This window comes from Sciurus carolinensis, chromosome 3, assembly GCF_902686445.1.
Source record: "Sciurus carolinensis chromosome 3, mSciCar1.2, whole genome shotgun sequence".
Classification (NCBI taxonomy): Eukaryota; Metazoa; Chordata; class Mammalia; order Rodentia; family Sciuridae; genus Sciurus; species Sciurus carolinensis.
This window is the reverse complement of record NC_062215.1, coordinates 66,722,495-66,741,624: the sequence shown is the minus strand read 5'-3', so window position 1 is coordinate 66,741,624 and position 19,130 is coordinate 66,722,495. Positions and strand designations below refer to the sequence as shown.

Genomic DNA, 19,130 nt, shown 5'->3' with positions numbered 1-19,130 from the left:
GCCAATGTTCAAAAGCTCCCAGGCCACAGAAATGGCAATTTCAAATGGGTTGACCCAATGCACCTCTGAATAGCTCAGTATTGAGCTAATTTGGGCAAAGATGGTCCCTTGACCAAGGGAAAGTGACCTTTCTAGTGAGAAAATGAGTTTTTTCCACCCTGGACAAGCATCATATGACTTTCTAGAGAAGGTTCCTCACATGCCAGGCTCTGGGGACTGCAAAGCTCCTGGGTGGCTGGGAGCGCTGCTTACTCCTGGGAAGGCACTGGGTCCTCAGACGGGACTGCTCACAGACCTCGGGCTACTCGCGAGAGAGAAGCATAAACTGGAATAAAACTGCCTTTGCACCTCCCTAGACCGCTAGGCCCTGCCCTGTGGTCCTTGGACGGGCAGCCCTCACCATGGGAGCTGCTGAGGCACCTGGGCTGTTTCCCATGAGGGGTGTGGGTGGGGGTGGGGGCTGAGCATCTTTTCCAACTCATATTTCCTTCTTCTTTCCCATGTTCTCCAGTCCTGCCTGTTCAGCCCCCACGTGCATCTACAGCCACATCTTGGGGGGAATGGGAGGGAGGAGGTCAGTCTTCCCCTACGGAGAGGAATTGGGGCAGGGGGCGGGGTAGTGGAGGAGGCAGAATTCAGAGGAAAAGCTGTGTCTGGGGAAAGATGTGGCACTGATACAGAATGACCCATTTAACAGGGCCATGTGAGGCAGCCCTGTGCTCTCGGGCTTTCCGCAGCCTGAGCTGTGTGTGTGAACACACGTGCACCAACACACACGTGACCCTCACATCCAGGCACGCCTTCCCACACCCACAGCCTCTCCCTAAGCACTCACAGCACTCAGGGGAAGTTGCCAGAATCAGGCCAGGAGCAAGTGCAGGCCCTCGGTGTCCACCTCCCTCCCTCTCTCCGCCTCCCTCTACCCTCTCCACTTAAAAAGGAGACAGTGGTGAAAAAGAAAAGGGGTGGTGTTGCGAGTGGGGAAGGTAAGAATGGGACCAGCAAGTGGTCACAGGACTGCCACACGTGGAGACAGCGACGAAGGAAGCGGGTGGGAGCCCGAGGGCCGCAGAGGGAGGCTAAGCTTTTCCTGGACACTGTTCCTCCCTTCACCAAAATGTATCAGGTGCTATCTAGCATGAGCCAGCCCAATGCCAGGTATAAGGGGAACAGATGCATAAGGCCTGCAGGCTCCTGGGCAGCAGGGGATGGGGCAGGGCAGCCAAGCACCGCCAGGGGGTCTTCCTTCCACCTCCACACAAGGGCTTTGACAACCTCCCAGCCTGCTTCTCCTAATTTCTTGAATCTAGTCTGAGCCCATCCTGGCCTCTTCCACAAGGAGTAGAGAACTAGGTTAACATCTATTTCTAGTGATTATTCTTACTTTATCTCATTTATCACATATCATTCCATTTCATGGCTGCAGAGATCAAGGCACAAAGAGGTTAAATAAGTTGCCAAAGGACACCCTCTAGGAAGCGGGTAGCTGGGAGCACATCCAGGTTGTCTGGCTCCAGAGCCCCTGCTCTTAACCATTACACTGCACTACCCCTCAGGAAGAGGCAAAGGAGAGGGGGAAATGGAAGGGTGTTTCTGCCACATGAGGTGGGGCCACAGGGGAACCACACTCGATTGGCTGTCAGATGTGGCTTCAAGTCTTGCTTTTGCAACCAATTTGACTGTGATTTTGGACAAATCACTTAACCTGTCAGAACTTCTTTTCCTACTTGATAAGTTTGGGGAGATAATCTCTAAGGCCCTTTAACTTTTTTTTTTTTTTTTTTTTTTTTTTTTTTTGGAGACCAGATATTGAATTCAGGGGCACTCAACCACTGAGCCCCATTTCCAGCCCTATTTTGTATTTTATTTAGAGACAGGATCTCACTGAGTTGCTTAGTGCCTCATTTTTGCTAAGGCTGGCTTTGAACTCGTGATCCTCCTGCCTCAGACTCTGAGCTGCCGGGATTACAGGTATGGGCCACCATGCCCAGTTGCCCTTCAACTTTTTAACAAACTTTTGACAAATAAGGAATTCCAAAGATTATACACAGCAGTGGCCAAATTTTAACACATTTCCAAAGAAGTGAGACAGAGTTGGGCACATTCTTAGGCCAAGCCACACCTGGAGAAAATATGAATGGATATGAGAGGGACTCAGTTGAAATGGGCCTGTAGAGGGGAAAAGAGTGTGACCCCTGCTCCCATCCAGGTGGCACGTGACAGTTCTGGGCTGGGCCAGCTCCGGTGGATTAATGCCCAGGTCCAGTGGCAGCAGAGGAGTGACAAGGAAGAACTGTGGGAATGGAAGTGGCTCACCATGACGATGTTTGCCAGATGGGCAGAGACGAGAGCATACACCCCTCCAGAAGATCCCACTACCGGTGCAGTCATGTCAGCCACAGACACAGCCAAGGACCCTGGTTCAGAAAAAGAGAAAGAATTCTTAAGAATGCTAGACTGAGTTGCCCACTCCAGCCCTGGCCCCCGGAGTCTGTTGCTGGGGCAGGAAGGCTCCATAGCAAGAGGCTCCATCGCTTCTTCCTTTGATGCCAGGTCCCCTTGGAGCTTCCTATGGATTTCCCAGAGGATTGGATTATGGCTGAAAAGACCATTTGATTCAACCTATCCATTTTACAGACAGAAAATCAAGATTCAAAACAGGGAAGTGAACTGCCCAAGAGGGAACTTGGGCTATGACCCACATCATCTACCTCTTATCTGAGACTTTGCTTCACATTGAGGTGGCACTGGGGTCTGGAACAACAATGAAACCAGTAGTAGCAGCTGGCAACAGCTGTCACATAGGGGACACTGGGTCAGACGCTAGGCAGGCAATTTACGCACATTCCCCCCTTCCACCCTGAAGACCACCACCCTTTGATGCAGGTGCTATAGAGATGAGGAAAGGTTCTGAGCTCAGAGACCCCTGGTGGGAAGTGCTGGAACCAGGATTTGAGTCCAGGTCTGCCTGACACAAAACCCAAAACCTGTATTCCTCTTTCTTTCTTTCCTTCTTCTTGCAGTGTTGGGGCTCAAACCCAGGGCTTCGTGCCCACTAGTCAAGCACTCTACCATTGACCTACAGTCCTACCCTAAAACCTGTGGTCTTGACCAAAGTCAGTGCGCTTGGCAACCACCCTACAACCTGGTACAGAAGTCTCTGCCTTCTACCACTGCTCCTTCCGATGAGCTGTATCTAGAAACCTGTACGACATCACTATCCACCTCCCTCCAGCTGAGCTAAATCACAAAAGGCCTACAGGATCTCCCAAGTAGGGTTTCTCTGAAGGAAAAGTGTCCTTGAGAAGTCCCCAGGAAGAGAAAGAGATGATGTCACACTCTCTGGGGGAAAGGGAGGTCTACAGCTCTTGGTCTAGAGGATGACAAACTTTTGTCCCAGAGGAGGGAAGCTGGGCAGAGAGGAGATAGGAAATTTATTGTTCTGGTCTCATTTAAGTGTGATCAATGCTTTGGCTTCCAGGGAAGGACACAAGAGACTAAAAATAACTAGGAGGTAGAGCCCACGCGTAGAGGATGAGCTGTGGCTGGCCTGGGTGAGTGTGCAGATATCACCACTGGAAAATGCCCGCAGGCTCAAGAGCCAATTAGCCACCGGAGAGAGGGGGGACTGGCAGAAAGCAGAATTCTGCAGGTTCCATAGGGGTGGAGGATCCACACCTTAGCAGAAGGCTGGGGCCAGCCCAGGAACAAGGGCACCTGACTGTCTAGATCAGGACACAGCGCTGCCTGCCCTTGACATGGTCAGGTCACTTGCCTCTTCCCACGCCTTCTCAGGTCTCCTGCATTCGCTGAGATCCTTCAAGGAAGGGATCCCCACTACCAATTTCTTGGTCTCAAGGGAGACATAATCTCTCAGGGAGAAAACAAAACAAAACAAAACTGTCATGAACTGAGGACTCCCAAGTCCTTCTCCCCTCCCAGGGCAACTATAAATCTTTCTTCCTGCCTTTCATGCCTTCCCTCTGGCTTTAATTAGGTATTGATCTATTGTCAGATAACTTTCTTTTCTTTTTCTTCTTCTTCTTCGTCATCTTCTTTTTTTTAATGGCCTAGCCACGGGGGTCAGCCATATATAACAGAAAGAAAAAAAAACGTCCCAGGGTGGCAAACAAACAGGCGGCAGGATCTGCATGACAAAGGATTCCCACGCTCTCCTGGAGCACCGTCTGAGAAGGCTGCATTGCAGGGCTGCGCAGGGCTGGCTGCCCAAGCCGCTCCTCATTAATTACCATTTGGACAGAGGAAGCTCCAGCCTCCCTGGGCTGGCTTCTTTCCTCCTGCAGGTCCTTGCAAACCTGCTCTCTCCTCCTGCCCAGCCTGGTCCACCAGGGGACCCAGAGGCAGGCGTCAGGGCAGCTCCAGGCAGGGGAGGGCACTTGCCAGGGTCAAGCCTGCACAACACTGACCTTTCCCTCACCCAACCCATGGTTCAGAGTGCAGACCCCAGAGCCAGGGGTCAGTTTGGGATTGTGACAGGAGTATGGAACAGTGGCGCAGCTGGCTAGCTATATGACCCTGAATTCTTTGGCTTTAGTCTTTTACATTTATAGAATGAAGAGGTCTAATGCTTTCCAAACTGTGAATTGTGAAATTCTCTTTTCAAAGGAAACCTTTCCAGAGGTGCCTAACACAGGGAGCTGCTCAGGCTGAATGGGGCGGGGTCTGGGGAGCAAAGCTTGCCACCCACTGGAGGACCCTGGAGCATTCCTTCCAGATCAGAAACTCAGTGACCCCAGGCCTTGGCCCAAGATCCAGAGCCAAGGCTCAGATTGTGGTTCTAGAACCTTGAAAGTAACTACCTAGCCCCACCTACCCAGACCTTCCTAAGGTCCTGCTCAGATCTTCCTAAGGTTCCAGGAGATCAGGCAGGGACTAGACAGACTACCAAACAAACACAGGATGTGTGCATAAAAGTAATAAAAGTCACCCAGGGGCAGGATGTGAGAGCCAGGCAAGGTTCCTTCATAAGCATTATGAACCTCAAGGAAGACAGTTTGATAAGGCCAGTACAAATTCCATGGAGGTTGGAGGGACAGAGGACTGGGAAAGAATTGCAAACGAGAGTGACACCCTGCCCCCCAGCACTGCAGTAGACTAACAGACAGGTTTTAGTCAGGGCTACATGTTTTCCAAAAAACATTCTGGGTCCATGGTGATCTCACCATAAGGCACAGGTGCAGTAATTGTGGCTGAAAAGTTTTAAGGCAGGTGTTCTCCAACATCTCCCTTGGCTATTAAAATAATCCAAGCAACAATTGGCAGAACATCTGCCTTTAAGCAATATAACTTTTAAAAAGTATTTTTAAAATTCTCAATGGACATTCCTTTATTTTATTTATTTCAACGTGGTACCTCACACAGGCTAGGCAAGCACTCCACCACTGAGTTAAAACCCCAGCCCCTAAACAATGTAACTTTATTCGTGTATTCTTTCATTTACTTCATTACATTTCATTACAAATATTTATTGCCTAACAGGTGCCAGGCTCTGGGGATGCACATATGACTTAAAATCCATATAATCTGTAATAAAAAGTTGGTGATGTATTGAAGGTATTGGTTTTCAAAGTACTCAGACTATCAGCTCCATGATTGCTAGCCATAAGCAAGTGACATATTGGCCTCAGATGTTGGTTGGAAGCACAGGGCTCCACCCCAGTTCTACTACTTCTAAGTTGGGCAAATACAACAAGTCCTTTAGCCTCACTGAACTGCTAGTAGAGTCAAGTGACAGCACAGGACTGTTGTGAATACAGGTTATGACATACAGGAGGCCTTTATTACATGCCTGGAACACCATCTATATGCACCAGAAGTTAGCCACCATGTCACAAAACAAGGGCCTTGCATTTAGAATATTCATCGGGCAGGAATTAGAGAGGAGGGCCAGATTCCTATTAAGGCTCCCTTGATTTCTGATAATAAATCACCTGCACAAAGGAAAAGGCCTACCTTCTGGTTCTTTTCATACTGTGGTAGTATTTAAAGGACACCCTTTGGAATCACACTGCTGGATTTAAGCCCAGCTATCACTTACAGACTGTGTCATCTTGGGCAAGTCACTTATCTATGCCTCCATTTTTTTCTTCCCCCAGTACTGAGGAATCAAACCCAGGGCCTCATGCATGCTAGGCAAGCATTCTACCACTGAGCTATGTGTCCCCAGCCTCTATGGGCTTCCCACACATTAAACACTTTAACCATGTGCTGTACCCTCTAGAGTCTAAGCCTGGGTCTGCACCAGGTGGAGAGTCACGGTACCTGCCATGTGTGGTGGCTGTGAGGATTAATTACAGTTGCACATGGTAGGCACTGATAACTACTGGTTTTCCAGGTGAAGTCCAGCTATCTGCAAACAGGTTTCCTCTTGGAGGAGAGATATGAAAGGGAAGGAGGGGGACCAGCACAGGCAGATCAATCAACTCGATCCTAAAGATCAATGACAAGAGATGTGGTGACCAGAGTGCCCTCTGGTCTGGATTAATGATTCAGACAGAACACGGCGTGCCCTTGGCTGGTTGCTACAGCCCCACACCCTCACATTTACTTGATGAGCCCTGCTTCGGTCTGCGTAGCTTCCCACTCTGCACTGACATCACTGGGAAGTGATTTCTGCACTGTCTCCTACAGTGTGTCATCTGTTTCGGGTGAGGTCTGAGTCATTTTGAATCTTATTTCTGTCTTCCAGGTTATTGGCACTCCCATCTAATTGACTGTGAACTGCAAGTGTTACGAGTGTCTTCCCTGTTCCTCTCCATTTAACATCTGGGACTCTGAGTTTGGAAAAAGTGGTTATAAATCCCCAGATGTCAGGAATGGGGTGTGTGTGTGGGTGGTTAAACAAGTCTGGAACATAGAGGAGCTCGTTGGCTTTTTTTTTTTTTTTCTGGTACCAGGTATCAAACCCAGGGACTCCCCACCACTGAGCCACATCCCCAGCCCTTTCTATTTTTTATTTTGAGACAGGGTCTTGCTAAGTTGTCAAAGCTGTTCTTGAATTGTGCCATGGCACCCAGACCTCATTAGACCTTGTGAGGGATTTGGTAGCTGCTGAGTAATGGGAAGGGTTATAGGGCGCTGTCCAAGGTCAAAGTTGCTGGCCACACAGAGGAGAGATGGAGGTAGTTCAGGGAGAATCTCCTAGGTTGTGGTCCATGAACTAGCAGACCAACCCTGTGGGGGGGCGGGTAGGACCCTTCCCTTTTTGATTTCTAAGACCACTTCAGTCACTTCCAAGATTCACTACCAAGGGTCCCTGCCTGCCTGTGGTTTTCAAGGCTGAAGCTGCCCTGCTCTCCTGATGACAACTTTAATGCCACTCAGAAAGGATTAAGATCTTACTTAAACATACACGCAAAGCTTCCTTGGGCACAGCTGTCAAGCTGAAGAGCTGAGGCGGCAAACTTGGTTTATTAAAAAAAAAAAAAAAAAAAAGTCAGCAATAAAGTTGGAAACTTCACAAGGGAGATCCCTGTGTTCAGAAGCAGGATGGGTGAGGCTTTCCATGAAGAAATCAGCTCTGGTCTCCCCACTCTCTTGCCCCATTTTGCCTTTCACAGCTGGAGCAGGAAGAAGGCGGAAGGTGTTGATCACCTGCCACAGCCACACACGTGTCAGGCAGAGGCCTGACTCCTCCAGATGGAGTGAGAGTCACTGACTCCTGGGCCAGACTCTCCTGTCTACAGTGGGTCAGTCAAGGGATCCGTGGCTGGTACAGGAAGAGGTTCAGGTACTGCCTTGGCCAGGCAGGTGCCACCTCTACCTGCACCTCTGATGCCCTGTACAGTGACCTTGCTGCACCCCTGCAGTTCATGCAGCACCCTTACTCCATGTGTTTCCTCATTCCAGCCTCCCAAGAACCCTACAGGCAGATCTCACTAGTTCCCTCTTCAAGCTTAATAGAACAAGAGAGGTTAAGGAATTTCCCCAAGCTCACACTACAACATGCTCCAATGTGGCACTGTAGAAACTCTAAGTCAGTCTGCCAGTTCCAAATCCTGTACTCTCCCCTTTGCCATTACACATCTCCTTCTCTGGGTGTCTGTCCCCTTCCACCTCCTGGGAAGTAGAAGGGTCTGCCTGAAGGACCATCCTCTGTAGACAGGAGCTTTGGTGATGAGGATCCTGTGTGTCCTGGAAGCCTGGGGCTTATCCCACCCAACAGACCATAGCCCACCCTCCCTCAGCCCACCTGGGGAGGCTTAACCCTTGGACATGGGGTCTACATGCCTACCTGCCACGACACCAGCCACATAGATAAGCCCAATGCGGGTGGCTCCGTGCACCATCTCCAGGGGCACCCCCACCAGCAGCTGCAGCACCACGTTGAGTCCCAGATGTTCTACCCTGTGAGAGACACATTCCTTCATTCATTCATTCAACACTGTGTGTCAAGGTGATGGGGATCCAGGAGTGAATAAGACTGTCTCTGCCTTCCAGGAGCTCATGGTCTGGGAGGAGGACCAATAATGCAGACAGGCCATTTTGGAAAGAGTGGTCCTTCCAGCTGGGACAGAAGCACATGTATAAGGTGGTGCCTGGCGGTATCTGTACCTGCCACCATGAGTGGGACTAACCACAGTCAAGATGTAGCAGCTCCATGGGTTCATGTATGAGAAGCCACAGCTCAGAGAGGAGCAGCGATTACCTTAAAGTGAGGCAGCTACAGGTTGGGGATATAGCTCAGTTGGTAGAGTGCTTGCCTCACGTGTGCAATGCCCTGGGTTCAATCCCCAGCACCACACATATCCACACAAAAAAGTTAGGGAGGCATTTAGTGGTTGGCTGCTCCCCTTCTTCACCAGGCCCTGGGGCTCACTGGCTCTCTACTGTGTTTGTGTGTGTGTGGTGCTGGGGATTGAACCCAGGGCTTCCCACATGCTAGTCAAGTGCTCTGCCACTGAGCTACATCCTCAGTCCTTCTCTATTGTATTTATGAGAAGTACTGATATCGAAAGAGAAAGATATTCTCAAAATAAGTGCAAGTATTAAAGAAATCTCTTGTAATTTAGTAATTTAAAGTTTTCCCTTACAATCTCATGGGGGGTGCTGGGCTTGATGTCACAAACCTATAATCCCAGCTATTTGGGAGGCTGAGGCAGGAGGATCTCAAGTTCAAAATCAACCTTGGCAACATGGCAAGACCCTGTCTCGAAAATAAAAAAAAAAATGAGCCAGATATGGTGGCATATGCCTGTAATCCCAGTAACTTGGAAGGCTAAGGCAGACTCGCGAGTTCAAAGCCAGTCTCAGCAATGTTAGCAAGGCCCTGAGCAACTTAGTGAGACCCTGTCTCAAAATAAAAAATTAAAAAAGGGCTCAGAATGTGGTTCAGTGGTTATGTGAACCAAGTTCAATTCTGGTACCTAAATAAATAGTGCTGGGGATGAAGCTTAGTGGTACAGCACTCCTGGGTTCAATTCCCAGTATAGCCAAAAATAAATAAACAAACCCCCAAGAAAAAAAATGTGTCTAGAAGAGGCCTCTTTGTAGTGTGAAAAGGGACCTTCCACTCTAAAACTCTCCAGGGTTGAGAGAGGGACCACAGGCTTTCTTACCCTGTGAATGCCTTTCTTTGCACACTCCTAGTCATCTGGGGCCAGATCTTGTCACTAAAAGCACAGGGTGTCTAGCCAAGTCCATGTATTACCAGAAAGGATCGTAACATTACTATTATTAAATCAATGTGCGGCTTTCAAGTTTACAAAGCATTTTAACAACCATTATCTCATCTAAACTGAGCCTACAGCACATAGACAGCTCCCTAGGGATGGCTTCAGTTATGGTGTAAGAGTATATAAGAAGAAGCCTGGGCCCTGGCCATGGTCACAGGCCTGCTCCTGGTCTACAAGGCCTTGCCTGGGCTACATGGAGGACACATGGCACCTGCTTACTCAAGAGGGCACCTGTGAGGTAGCTCAGTCAAGCTGGGCATGTCTTAAACTCCCAGCATGCTGGAATCTTCTATCCTCTATAGACTGTGCTAGCAAAAGGAGTCTATGGAGATGAGAAGTATCAGGAAAACTCACTGGAAAGAGGCTGGTGACAGGATCACCGTCCGTGAGCTTAGAAGTTTTCTGGGCCCAGGCCCTCATTGCACAGCCCAATAACTTGAGACTAGAAGAGTCCAGGTGAGGAAAACCCAGGGCTCCTACTCCTTCTTCTCCACAGGTGTGACTTCTGGATTCCCAGGCCCACAGTATCTCTGAATTATGGGTCACCTTGCTGGGACCTCCATGGGTACTGGCCAACTGTCCCATTCTCTTGTCTACTGCACCCGCCAAGAGCCCACAGACCTGGAGAATTCCCCAGGCTCTTCCTGGCAGGCAAGGGCCCCTAAGAAGCAACTGTTGCAAAAGGCCCAAGGCTACCCTGGGGCCTCAGCTGGGGACGTTGCTCTTAGCTCCAGAAGGCAGAGCAAGGGGCAAGGAGGTTTTGGAGGCATTGGCTTTTCTTCTTCCTCTTTCTGTGGGACCAGGGAAGGTCAGAGGGCAGTCCTTAAATTAAGCTGGTACTAGGTCCCACCCCACATGCAGCCACAGGCTTGGGGAGCCTGGGCAGGAAAACCCCCAGTTTCTGGTCTCTGGATCTTGACTTATGAAGAGACTGAAGCATAATACCCCCTCTTACTCTGCTCCTCAGCCTGGGCAGGACAGGACTGGCAGGTCAAGAGCCTGCTTCAATGGTCCTCCTGGGGCTGAGAATAGAGACACTCATCAGCAACCACAGGTGTCTCCTCGCCCTAGAACACCCTCTCGGGCAGGGCAGCAGCTAGGGGTGGGCTCCTGTTCCTGCTATGGAGGCTCAGCAGGAGCCCTAGGGGTTGGGGGGATCTTCTCATTTCCAGCCCAAGTCAGACATCCGCAGCACCTTTTCCCAGATAGGAGTGAGCTCCTTCACTACTTGGGAGGGACTGTAGGAGACCCCACTGAGACTGGTGCCTGGGGTCTCTGTTATCCCAACATAGGGTTTCTATCCCAGGAACATTCTCCAGCCAAGACTGCTGCTCTTCTGGGATTTGGGCCTGGGTGGTCACCTGAACTGGTCCCAAGTCCTTATCTCATGGTAGGAAGTGCCTGTGGGAAGTGACTGCACTGTAGACCTAAAAGAGGCCACAGGACTCTGCAAACAGAAACTCTGAATTTCCAGAGGTCCTCAGAATGCCCTCACCACACATGAAGACCACTTTGGGAAGAAGGTGAGTCCAATGAATCAGTCCTTTATTTCACTGACGGGGTCACTTACACACACAGTTCATGAACAATGAATCCGGCAGCTGATCCCATGTCCCTCTTTGCTTTGACTACCAGGAGCCCAGAACAAACCTATCTCTAGCAAATACATAGAATCGTGTGCTGTGAGTCTGTGCGGCTGGCTTTTTGGTGTTTCACCCTATTTTCCCTTTCCCATGCACTCTCAATAACTGACCTCTACATTTTGGTATTAGGTAAGCTTCAAGCAACCATCTCAAATCCTATATCTAAGTGGATTAAAATAAACTAAAAAATCAATTTCAGGGCCTCAGGGGATGTAGCTCAGTGGTAGAGCACTTGCCTGGCCTGTACAAAGCCCTGGGTTTGATCCCCAGTACCGCCAAATTTTGAGTGTGTGTGTGTGTGTGTACAACTTCTAACCCAGGTATTCTGGGCCATAATTTCCCTGTAGGCACTCTTGACAGTACACGGAAGACAGGTGCTCACCCTGCATGCATGAAGATGTATGTCAGGTAGCGCCAAGCCTGTGCTCGGAGCCGGGGGTGGTAAACCAGGGAGTTCTTCAGGTAACGAGGATGGGTCACCTGCAGCACAAACTGATCCAGCATCACCCCGTTGTAGAGGAAGAAGGCGACCTGGATGAGGCACAGAATAGAAAGGGCCTGTCACTAGGAACAGGACTGCCCGGGCCCCACCCGTGTGCTGATGAACACTGGGATCACTCCAGGGGGTTCCTTCCTCAGAGAAGGAAAGACACCTCACAGTCAGCACCCTGCTCAGTATCCAACCAGGCCTCACCCTACTTCCGTTTGATCTTTTTGTGTTAAATGGGCCCCACAAGGTCACGTGGTGTCTTTTGTCCACAATTCCTACACAGGCAGGTTTGGGGAGGATTTTAGCTTTAATTCCAGTAATAAATCACTCACCCACCCCATTTAGCACTGTGGTGAAATCCACATACAATCTACCATCTTAACCAGTTTTTCAGTGCACAGTTTGGTAGTGTTAAGAACTTTCACAAAAAAACAAAACAAAAAAAATTTCACACTGTGCTACCATCACCGCCACCTGTCCACAGAACTCCTTTCATCTTGCAAACCTGAAACTCTACACTCATTAAACACCAACTCCCGTTCCCCTCACTCCAGACTTGGAAAACCACCATTCCACTTCTGTCTCCACGAATGTGACTCCTCTAGCTGCCTCATATATATGGAATCACACGGTACTTCTTCTGCGACTGGCTTATTTGACTAAGCATAATGTTTTCAAGGTTCACCCATGTTGTGGCATGTGTCAGAATGTCCTTCCTCTTAAAGGCTAACGAGTACTCCACTGTATGGATCTACCACATTTTGTTCATCCATTCATCTGCCAATGGACACTTGGGAAGTCTTGCCTTTTGGTCTCTGCCTGTTGTGCATATTCTCACTATGGACACAGGTATACAAATATCTCTTCTTGTCTCTGCTTTCTCTGCTTTTATTTGTTATACACTCAGAAGTGGAACTGCTGCATTGTGTTTAATTTTTCAAAGAAATGCCAGACAAGGATGTGGGGTCAAAGGTACACTCATATGTTGCTGGTGGAATTGCAAATTGGTGCAATCACTCTGGAAAGCACTATGGAGATTCTCAGAAAACTTGAAATGGAGCCACAATTTGACCCAGTTATCCCACTCCTCCGCATATACACAAAGGATTTAAAATCAGCATATTATAGTGATGCAGCCACATGAATGTTCGTAGCAGCTCAATTCACAATAGCTAAGCTATGGAACCAACCTAGGTGCCCTTCAACAGGTGAATGGATAAAGAAAATGTGGTACATATGCACAATGGAATACTACTCAACCATAAAGAAGAATGAAATTACGGCATTTGCTGGTAAGTGGATGGAACTGGAGGCTATCATGCTAAGTGAAATAAACTAATCCAAAAAAACAAAGGCCGAATGTTCTCTCTGATAAGCAGATGCTGACTCACAATAGGCAGGGGTGGCGGGGGGGGGGGGGGGGTTGCGGTGTAGGTGGACAGGGGACAATGGGAGAGAAGGGAGCAGGGTGGGAATGGGAAAGACAGTAGAATGAATCAGTGTTCAGCCCCAAGAATGCGAAGTGATACTCCATGTATGTGTAATATGTCAAAATACATTCTACTGTCATGTATAACTAAAAAGAACCAATTAAAAAAAAGAAAGAAATGCCAGAGTGCTCTCCACAGCGGCTGCACTATTTTACACTGCTACCAGTGGTGCACAGGAGTGCCAGTTTCTCCACATCCTCCCTGACACTCTGTGAGGTCATTCTGCACACGACCAAAGTGTACTTATTTAGCACTAAAAGTGTATTTATTTTGACTTTTTTTTTTTTTTCTGGACCTCCTTCTAAAATGCAGCACTTGGATCCCTGCGTTCTTACTCAGGGCATATGAATACCATTTAAGGATATTTCAGGTCCTGATCTGGGCTGAGACAGTGACCTCTTCCCTGGCCATCAAGGGACATGGGTTTTTCACTCCTGTACTAAATGGCCCCAGATTCTTTTAGACTTGGGTTTGCTTTTTTGTTTTGTTTTGTTTTTATTCATTTATTTATTTATTTGGTACTAGGGGTTGCACCCAGGAGCACCTAACCACTGAGTCACATCCCTAGCCCTATTTATTTTGAGACAGGGCCTCGCTAAGTTGCTGAGGCTGGCTTTGAACTCATGATCCTCCTGTCTCAGCCTCCAGAGCAGCTGGGATAACAGGTGTGCGCCACTGCCCTCAGGTGTCCTTTTAAATTTTCTCCTCTCATTGCGGATCGCCAGCTGTTGACTTCTTACTGATTGCTAGCTCTGGGCCCCCGCGTAGTAGCACTCCCCCACTGTGTTCTATTTTCTACCTGTTATGGAATTAGAGAATCAGGTTACTAGAACTTTATGTAAAACAAAAGCCCTGGGCTTTCCCACAAGGGCTCTGAGATAGTTTATTTCAGGTATTTGAACATTTTTCAGTTTCTTCTAAATTGGTGCTTCAAGTTTACATAGCTGAGGTTTCTGGAAATCTGAACCCATCTAGACATATCTGACCCCTCTAGACCAACTTGGGTAAACCATTTGAATTCTCTGGTCCTCAGTTTCCTTATCTGGAAATGGGTACCTAGACTTCCAGAGTGGTCATGAAATTTAAAAGCACTGCCAGGCATGGGGGCACACGTCAGTAATCCCAACAACTCAGGAAGCTGAGGCAGGACGATTATCAAGTTTGAGGTCAGCCTCGGCAATTTAGTGAAACCCCGTGCAACTCAGCAAGACCCTGTCTTAAAATAAAAAAATAAAAAGGTCTGGGGATATAACTCAATGGTAAAGCACCTCCGGGTTCAATCCACAGTACCAAAAATAAAAATTAAAAGTGATAAAGTACACAGAGAGTCAGCCCCGGGCTCGGCACACACTCAGAGGAGGAAGCTATAATTAGTGCCAGGTTAAGACCTGCTGGGCTAAGCCTGGGCATGGTTGAGGCCCTGACAGCTGTGCTCCTCTGGGCTCTCTGAGAAACTGTTCTGTCCACCTCACACCATGCGGGTGGCCTGGCAGCAAATACAGCTTCCAAAGCATCTCATTATTATTGGTCCACAAATAGAACTTAATAAATAGACCAATACAGTCAGCGCTTGAAGAATGAGTCCAAGAATATCTCAGAAAAAAACTGCGACTTCAATATGTACTTGGATGAAGCCATAACAACAAACAGAGGAGCTCTGGCCCACAGAGCAGATGGATTTACCAACGAGATGAAAAGGAAAGATGCCACAAAGCTGAACCATCCTGCCGTCCGATGAGGCAGGAACTTTGCAAGAACATATTCAGAAGCGATAATGAGGCCCGTGGCTTTGGAAGGGAAACCATGAAAGATCATGCAATGCCCAAGGGAAGTCAAGTTATCATTCAGGAACTGGAGGTGGGGGTGCTGCGTGGTGTCTGGCTTGCTCGGCCATGAGGACTTTGCTCCGTCTCACATGGGCTGGCTCTCTGTGTACTTTATCGCTTTTAGATTTTATTTTTGGTACTGGGGTTTGAACCCAGAGATGCTTTACCACTGAGTTCTATCCCCAGACCTTTTTATTTTTTTATTTTAAGACAGGGTCTTGCACAAAAGTATCTTCAAGTTCTGTTGCCTAAGCAGGAGAATTTTTTTTGCATAACAATAGGTATGGCTGATTCCCTAAAGGGAGAATGTTCTTTAAAAATATGCTAAGCCCACGTTTACTTGTTCACAAACACTCCTTCCTAGAGGTATTTGTGTGATGCTTTTGTGTTCTGAAAGCACCCATGGCCCTTCTTTCACTCTAAAGAGGCATCTTTCCTATTGGCAGGTCTGGCTACTCCTGCTTTACAGATGGGAAGTGGAGTCCCAGGGGAGCTGGACTGGTCCACCTTGCCCTTCTGGGGAGGAACTAAAATAAATGGACTGGACCGAGTCTGCCTGGCTAAATTTCCCAAATCAACCAACTAATTGCATAGTTTCTGTTGCCATTGTTTTGGTAGGGGTGGCCATATGGGGACTTTGCTATAGCAAAAACTGCTTGAAGTAATAATCTTTGGAATATCTTTGCAGTCCAGGGTTACACTCAACCTTCACTTCGCTGGAGTGATCATGATCTCGGAATCCTCTGGGTTCCTTTCCCCTCATCCCATCCCCTGCTCTCCCGAGGCTGGGCACTCCCTTCCCCACCCTTGTCCTTGCCTCCAGCAGTGTGACTGTGATCATGAACCAGGGTGGGGGGCAGCAGGTGTAGCTGTCGTAGTACCACTTGCGGTCAATCTCCCGGGGTAGGGTCTCGTAGGCCACGTGGCGGATCAGCCGCTGTGAGAGGCTCAGTCCCTTCTCCTCCAGCAGGGCCTTGCTGCTTAGCCTGCGGTTGCCCTGCAAAATGGCCTGGCGGAAGCTGTTGGAACGCTTGTTGCTCATCTGTGCAGGAAACAAGGTGGGGAGAGAGGATCAGCACTGGGGCCTCAGGGGAGTCCCCCACTGGTGTCCCTGTAACCATGTACCTTAGATCAGGTCTAATCCCACATTTTGCTTTCTTTTATGAGTCGATCACAGTCGAGCACATGCCTGTAATCCCAGTGACTTGGAGGCTGAGGCAGGAGGATCTCAAGTTCAAAGCCAGTCTCAGCAACTTAGCAAGGCCCTAAGTAACCTAACAAGACCCTATCTCAAAATAACAAAATAAAATTTAAAAAGGACTGGGGATGTGGTTCAGTGGGTCCGATTCTTGGTGTAAAAAAAAAAAAAGTTGATTAAGAGCAACACTCACTGTACTCTTTTATGTTTTGGGGGCCATTATAAGCACTTAACATGTTTTGGCCCATTTAATACAACTAGTCTACCTGTGAGATGAGCTCTATGAATACTCCCATTCTACCAGATAGAAAACTGAAGCAGAGTGTTTCAGGAACCCACCAAGTTCAAATCCAGAGCCTGAATTTGTATTCACTTTACCTTCTCCCCATTCACTCCTTAATCACCCATCGATCACAATTTACTGAGTAATTACTAGGTGTCAGGCACATGGCCATACCCAGGGGCAAAGGGGGTGGGTATAGTGGTGCTCAGGACAAAAAAGTAACCAGTAATCAGGGTTCAGAGGGATAGCTGCTACTCTCCTATACACAAGAGGGAGCCCAGTTTGTCCCAAGGTGATCAGCATGGGCTCTCAGATAAGGTGACATCTGCTGAGAAAGAAAGGATAAGTCATCCTCAGAAACACCAGTGAAGAGAGACAAGTAGCCCTAGGTTAGACAGCTCTGTAGGCACGTGCCCTCCATGCCTACCAAGCCCCCCACAATGCCCACGGAACCCAGGGTTGGGGTGGAGGCCAGACAGAGGCCTGGACCTACCTCAGCAGCCCTCTGCTGCCCAGACACATCCTCCACAAAGTTCTGGCTGCCTCACCCAGCAGTCAGCCTGACTCCCAGAGACCAGAGGTGGCTTTGCTGACTTCCAGCCTCCAGAAGCCTCTGCTGCTCCCACACACATTCTAAACCCTTTCCATGAGGAGACCTAGAGACATAGCCCTTCCAGCCCCAGAACCCAACTGGTGTGGGGGTTAGCAATGTATTCCTGGGACCATGTGTGCAGCAATGGACACTGGGCTAGTCCTGAAGGAAGGAGCTGGGCAGGGATGGCAGGTGAACCAGGCCAGAGCAAGGCACAGGGCTCTGAGTCTCTGTCAGAGGAAGGCAGTTGGGAGGATCTGGGGTCAGACCAGGCCAGGGAGTGGGAGTGTCCTCTGCAGAGCCCCCTTCTCACTCCTGAGCTCTCGGTCTCTTGCCTTCAGTATCTGGCTTCAAGCCCACCCACTGCAGCAAGCCATTACAGCTGAACCCCTCCAGCAAGTCCCATTCTTGTCCCCTCCATACCTACCAAGCTTGGATCTGCTGCTTCTTGAAAGCTCAGGAGCTCTGTGTATGCAGACAGGAGCTGGGGCTCCCCTGCACACTGCAAGCCCGAAGGGACTGATTATTTTGTCCAATTATTTTGCAGCCATTCTTATCATTCCCTTCCCCCATTCCCAAGGGTACCCACACACAGGGGCATGCACAGCCTGTGTGCAGGCGTGTGTATACACACACACACACACTGATGGCCGTGGGTGGGGTAGGCTCGGGACAAGCACAGGAGAAGCAGGATCTGCACACACTCACCACTCAGCCGTGTCCTCCACATATCTAGAGCTGTGCTGGGCACAGTGGTAATCAGAGTCTCAGTCCTCATAAAGCTTACGGGCATAGTAGCCTATATGGAGCTTTTATGCCGATTAAAGAAACCTCTTCCTCCAGGCCTCAGGGAGGAAAGTTCAGGCCAAGATTTCAGTCCCCATTCACCCCTTGGGCAGGCATCCTTGTGTAGTACACAACCTGCACACCTCTACATGACAACCTTGTCTGCTCAGCTGTATACAATGTGTTCTGTGTTATGAAAGGCCTGGGAAATGCACTGTCAGGGCTCTGAATAAGGTTAATTCATTCTGCTTAGGTTGGGGCTGGTAGAGGCTCACAAAAGATGCAGAGCCGTCTATGTAGAGGAAGAATATTAAGAAACAACAAAAACTGTCAAATGTAGTCCTTTATCATATCTGATCCTTGCAATAACCCTGAATCTTTGGGTTTATTTTACAAATGGGAAAACAGAGGCCCAGAGAATCTTTCCCAGTGAGTGGAAAAGGTGGAGTGAGAACCAAGGCCCAGGTCTACCTCCCTCCAGGACCTAAGTTCTTTGTCCTCCCCAGAATCTCCCCCTGATAAGTCCCTTCTCTGTCTGGTCTCCAGGGCAGCACTACTCACAGGACTCCAGGCTATGGTTGGCTGCTCTAGCTCAGAACTTCAACATAGAAACCTTAACTGTAACAAGTTACTTGCTGTGAGCTCACACAGAAGGTTCCTGGATGAAGAGAAGCTTCTCTCTGGCTCAGCATGCCATTGCTTTGCCCTGAGACTGGGTAGGTGTCTTTTTTTCTTTTCTTTTTATTTGTTACTGGGGATTGAACCCAGAGGTGATTTACCACTGAGTCACTTCCCCAGGCCTTTTTATTTATTAATACATGTGTATTTTTTTTTAATTTTGAGACAGAGCCTTGCTAAGTTGCTGAGGCTGGCCTTGAACATGGTGATTCTCTTGCCTCAGCCTCCATAAAAAGGAGGTACTCCTATGGAATTGGGCAGGTGTCTTGTGGCAGCACACATGCTGGCACTGGGGCTGTGGATGAGCCCATACAAGAACAATCCCATGGCCTGGTCTTTGGTGACCCTTCTGGGCTCCAAGTCACAGGGCATGCCTCTACTACCCACCCGTAAATCCTGAGTATCCCCACATCCCCTACACCAGCTCAGTTCTATCCCAGGCCTTCCAG

The 19,130-nt window shown here is 48.8% G+C and overlaps 1 protein-coding gene across 2 annotated transcripts in view; it reads right to left on the bottom strand.

Annotated features, from left to right (window-relative positions):
- The window catches only part of Rhbdl3 (rhomboid like 3), a 45,535-nt gene that overhangs the window by 9,499 nt on the left and 16,906 nt on the right, over nucleotides 1-19,130 (bottom strand). For both annotated transcript variants that reach the window (XM_047542815.1, XM_047542813.1), the window contains 4 exons: nucleotides 15,962-16,186; nucleotides 11,721-11,869; nucleotides 8,255-8,367; nucleotides 2,317-2,417 (listed from right to left, as the gene is read on the bottom strand). In XM_047542815.1, coding sequence (XP_047398771.1) covers nucleotides 2,317-2,417; nucleotides 8,255-8,367; nucleotides 11,721-11,869; nucleotides 15,962-16,186 — 588 coding nt within the window. The remainder of the gene's footprint in view (nucleotides 1-2,316; nucleotides 2,418-8,254; nucleotides 8,368-11,720; nucleotides 11,870-15,961; nucleotides 16,187-19,130) is intronic.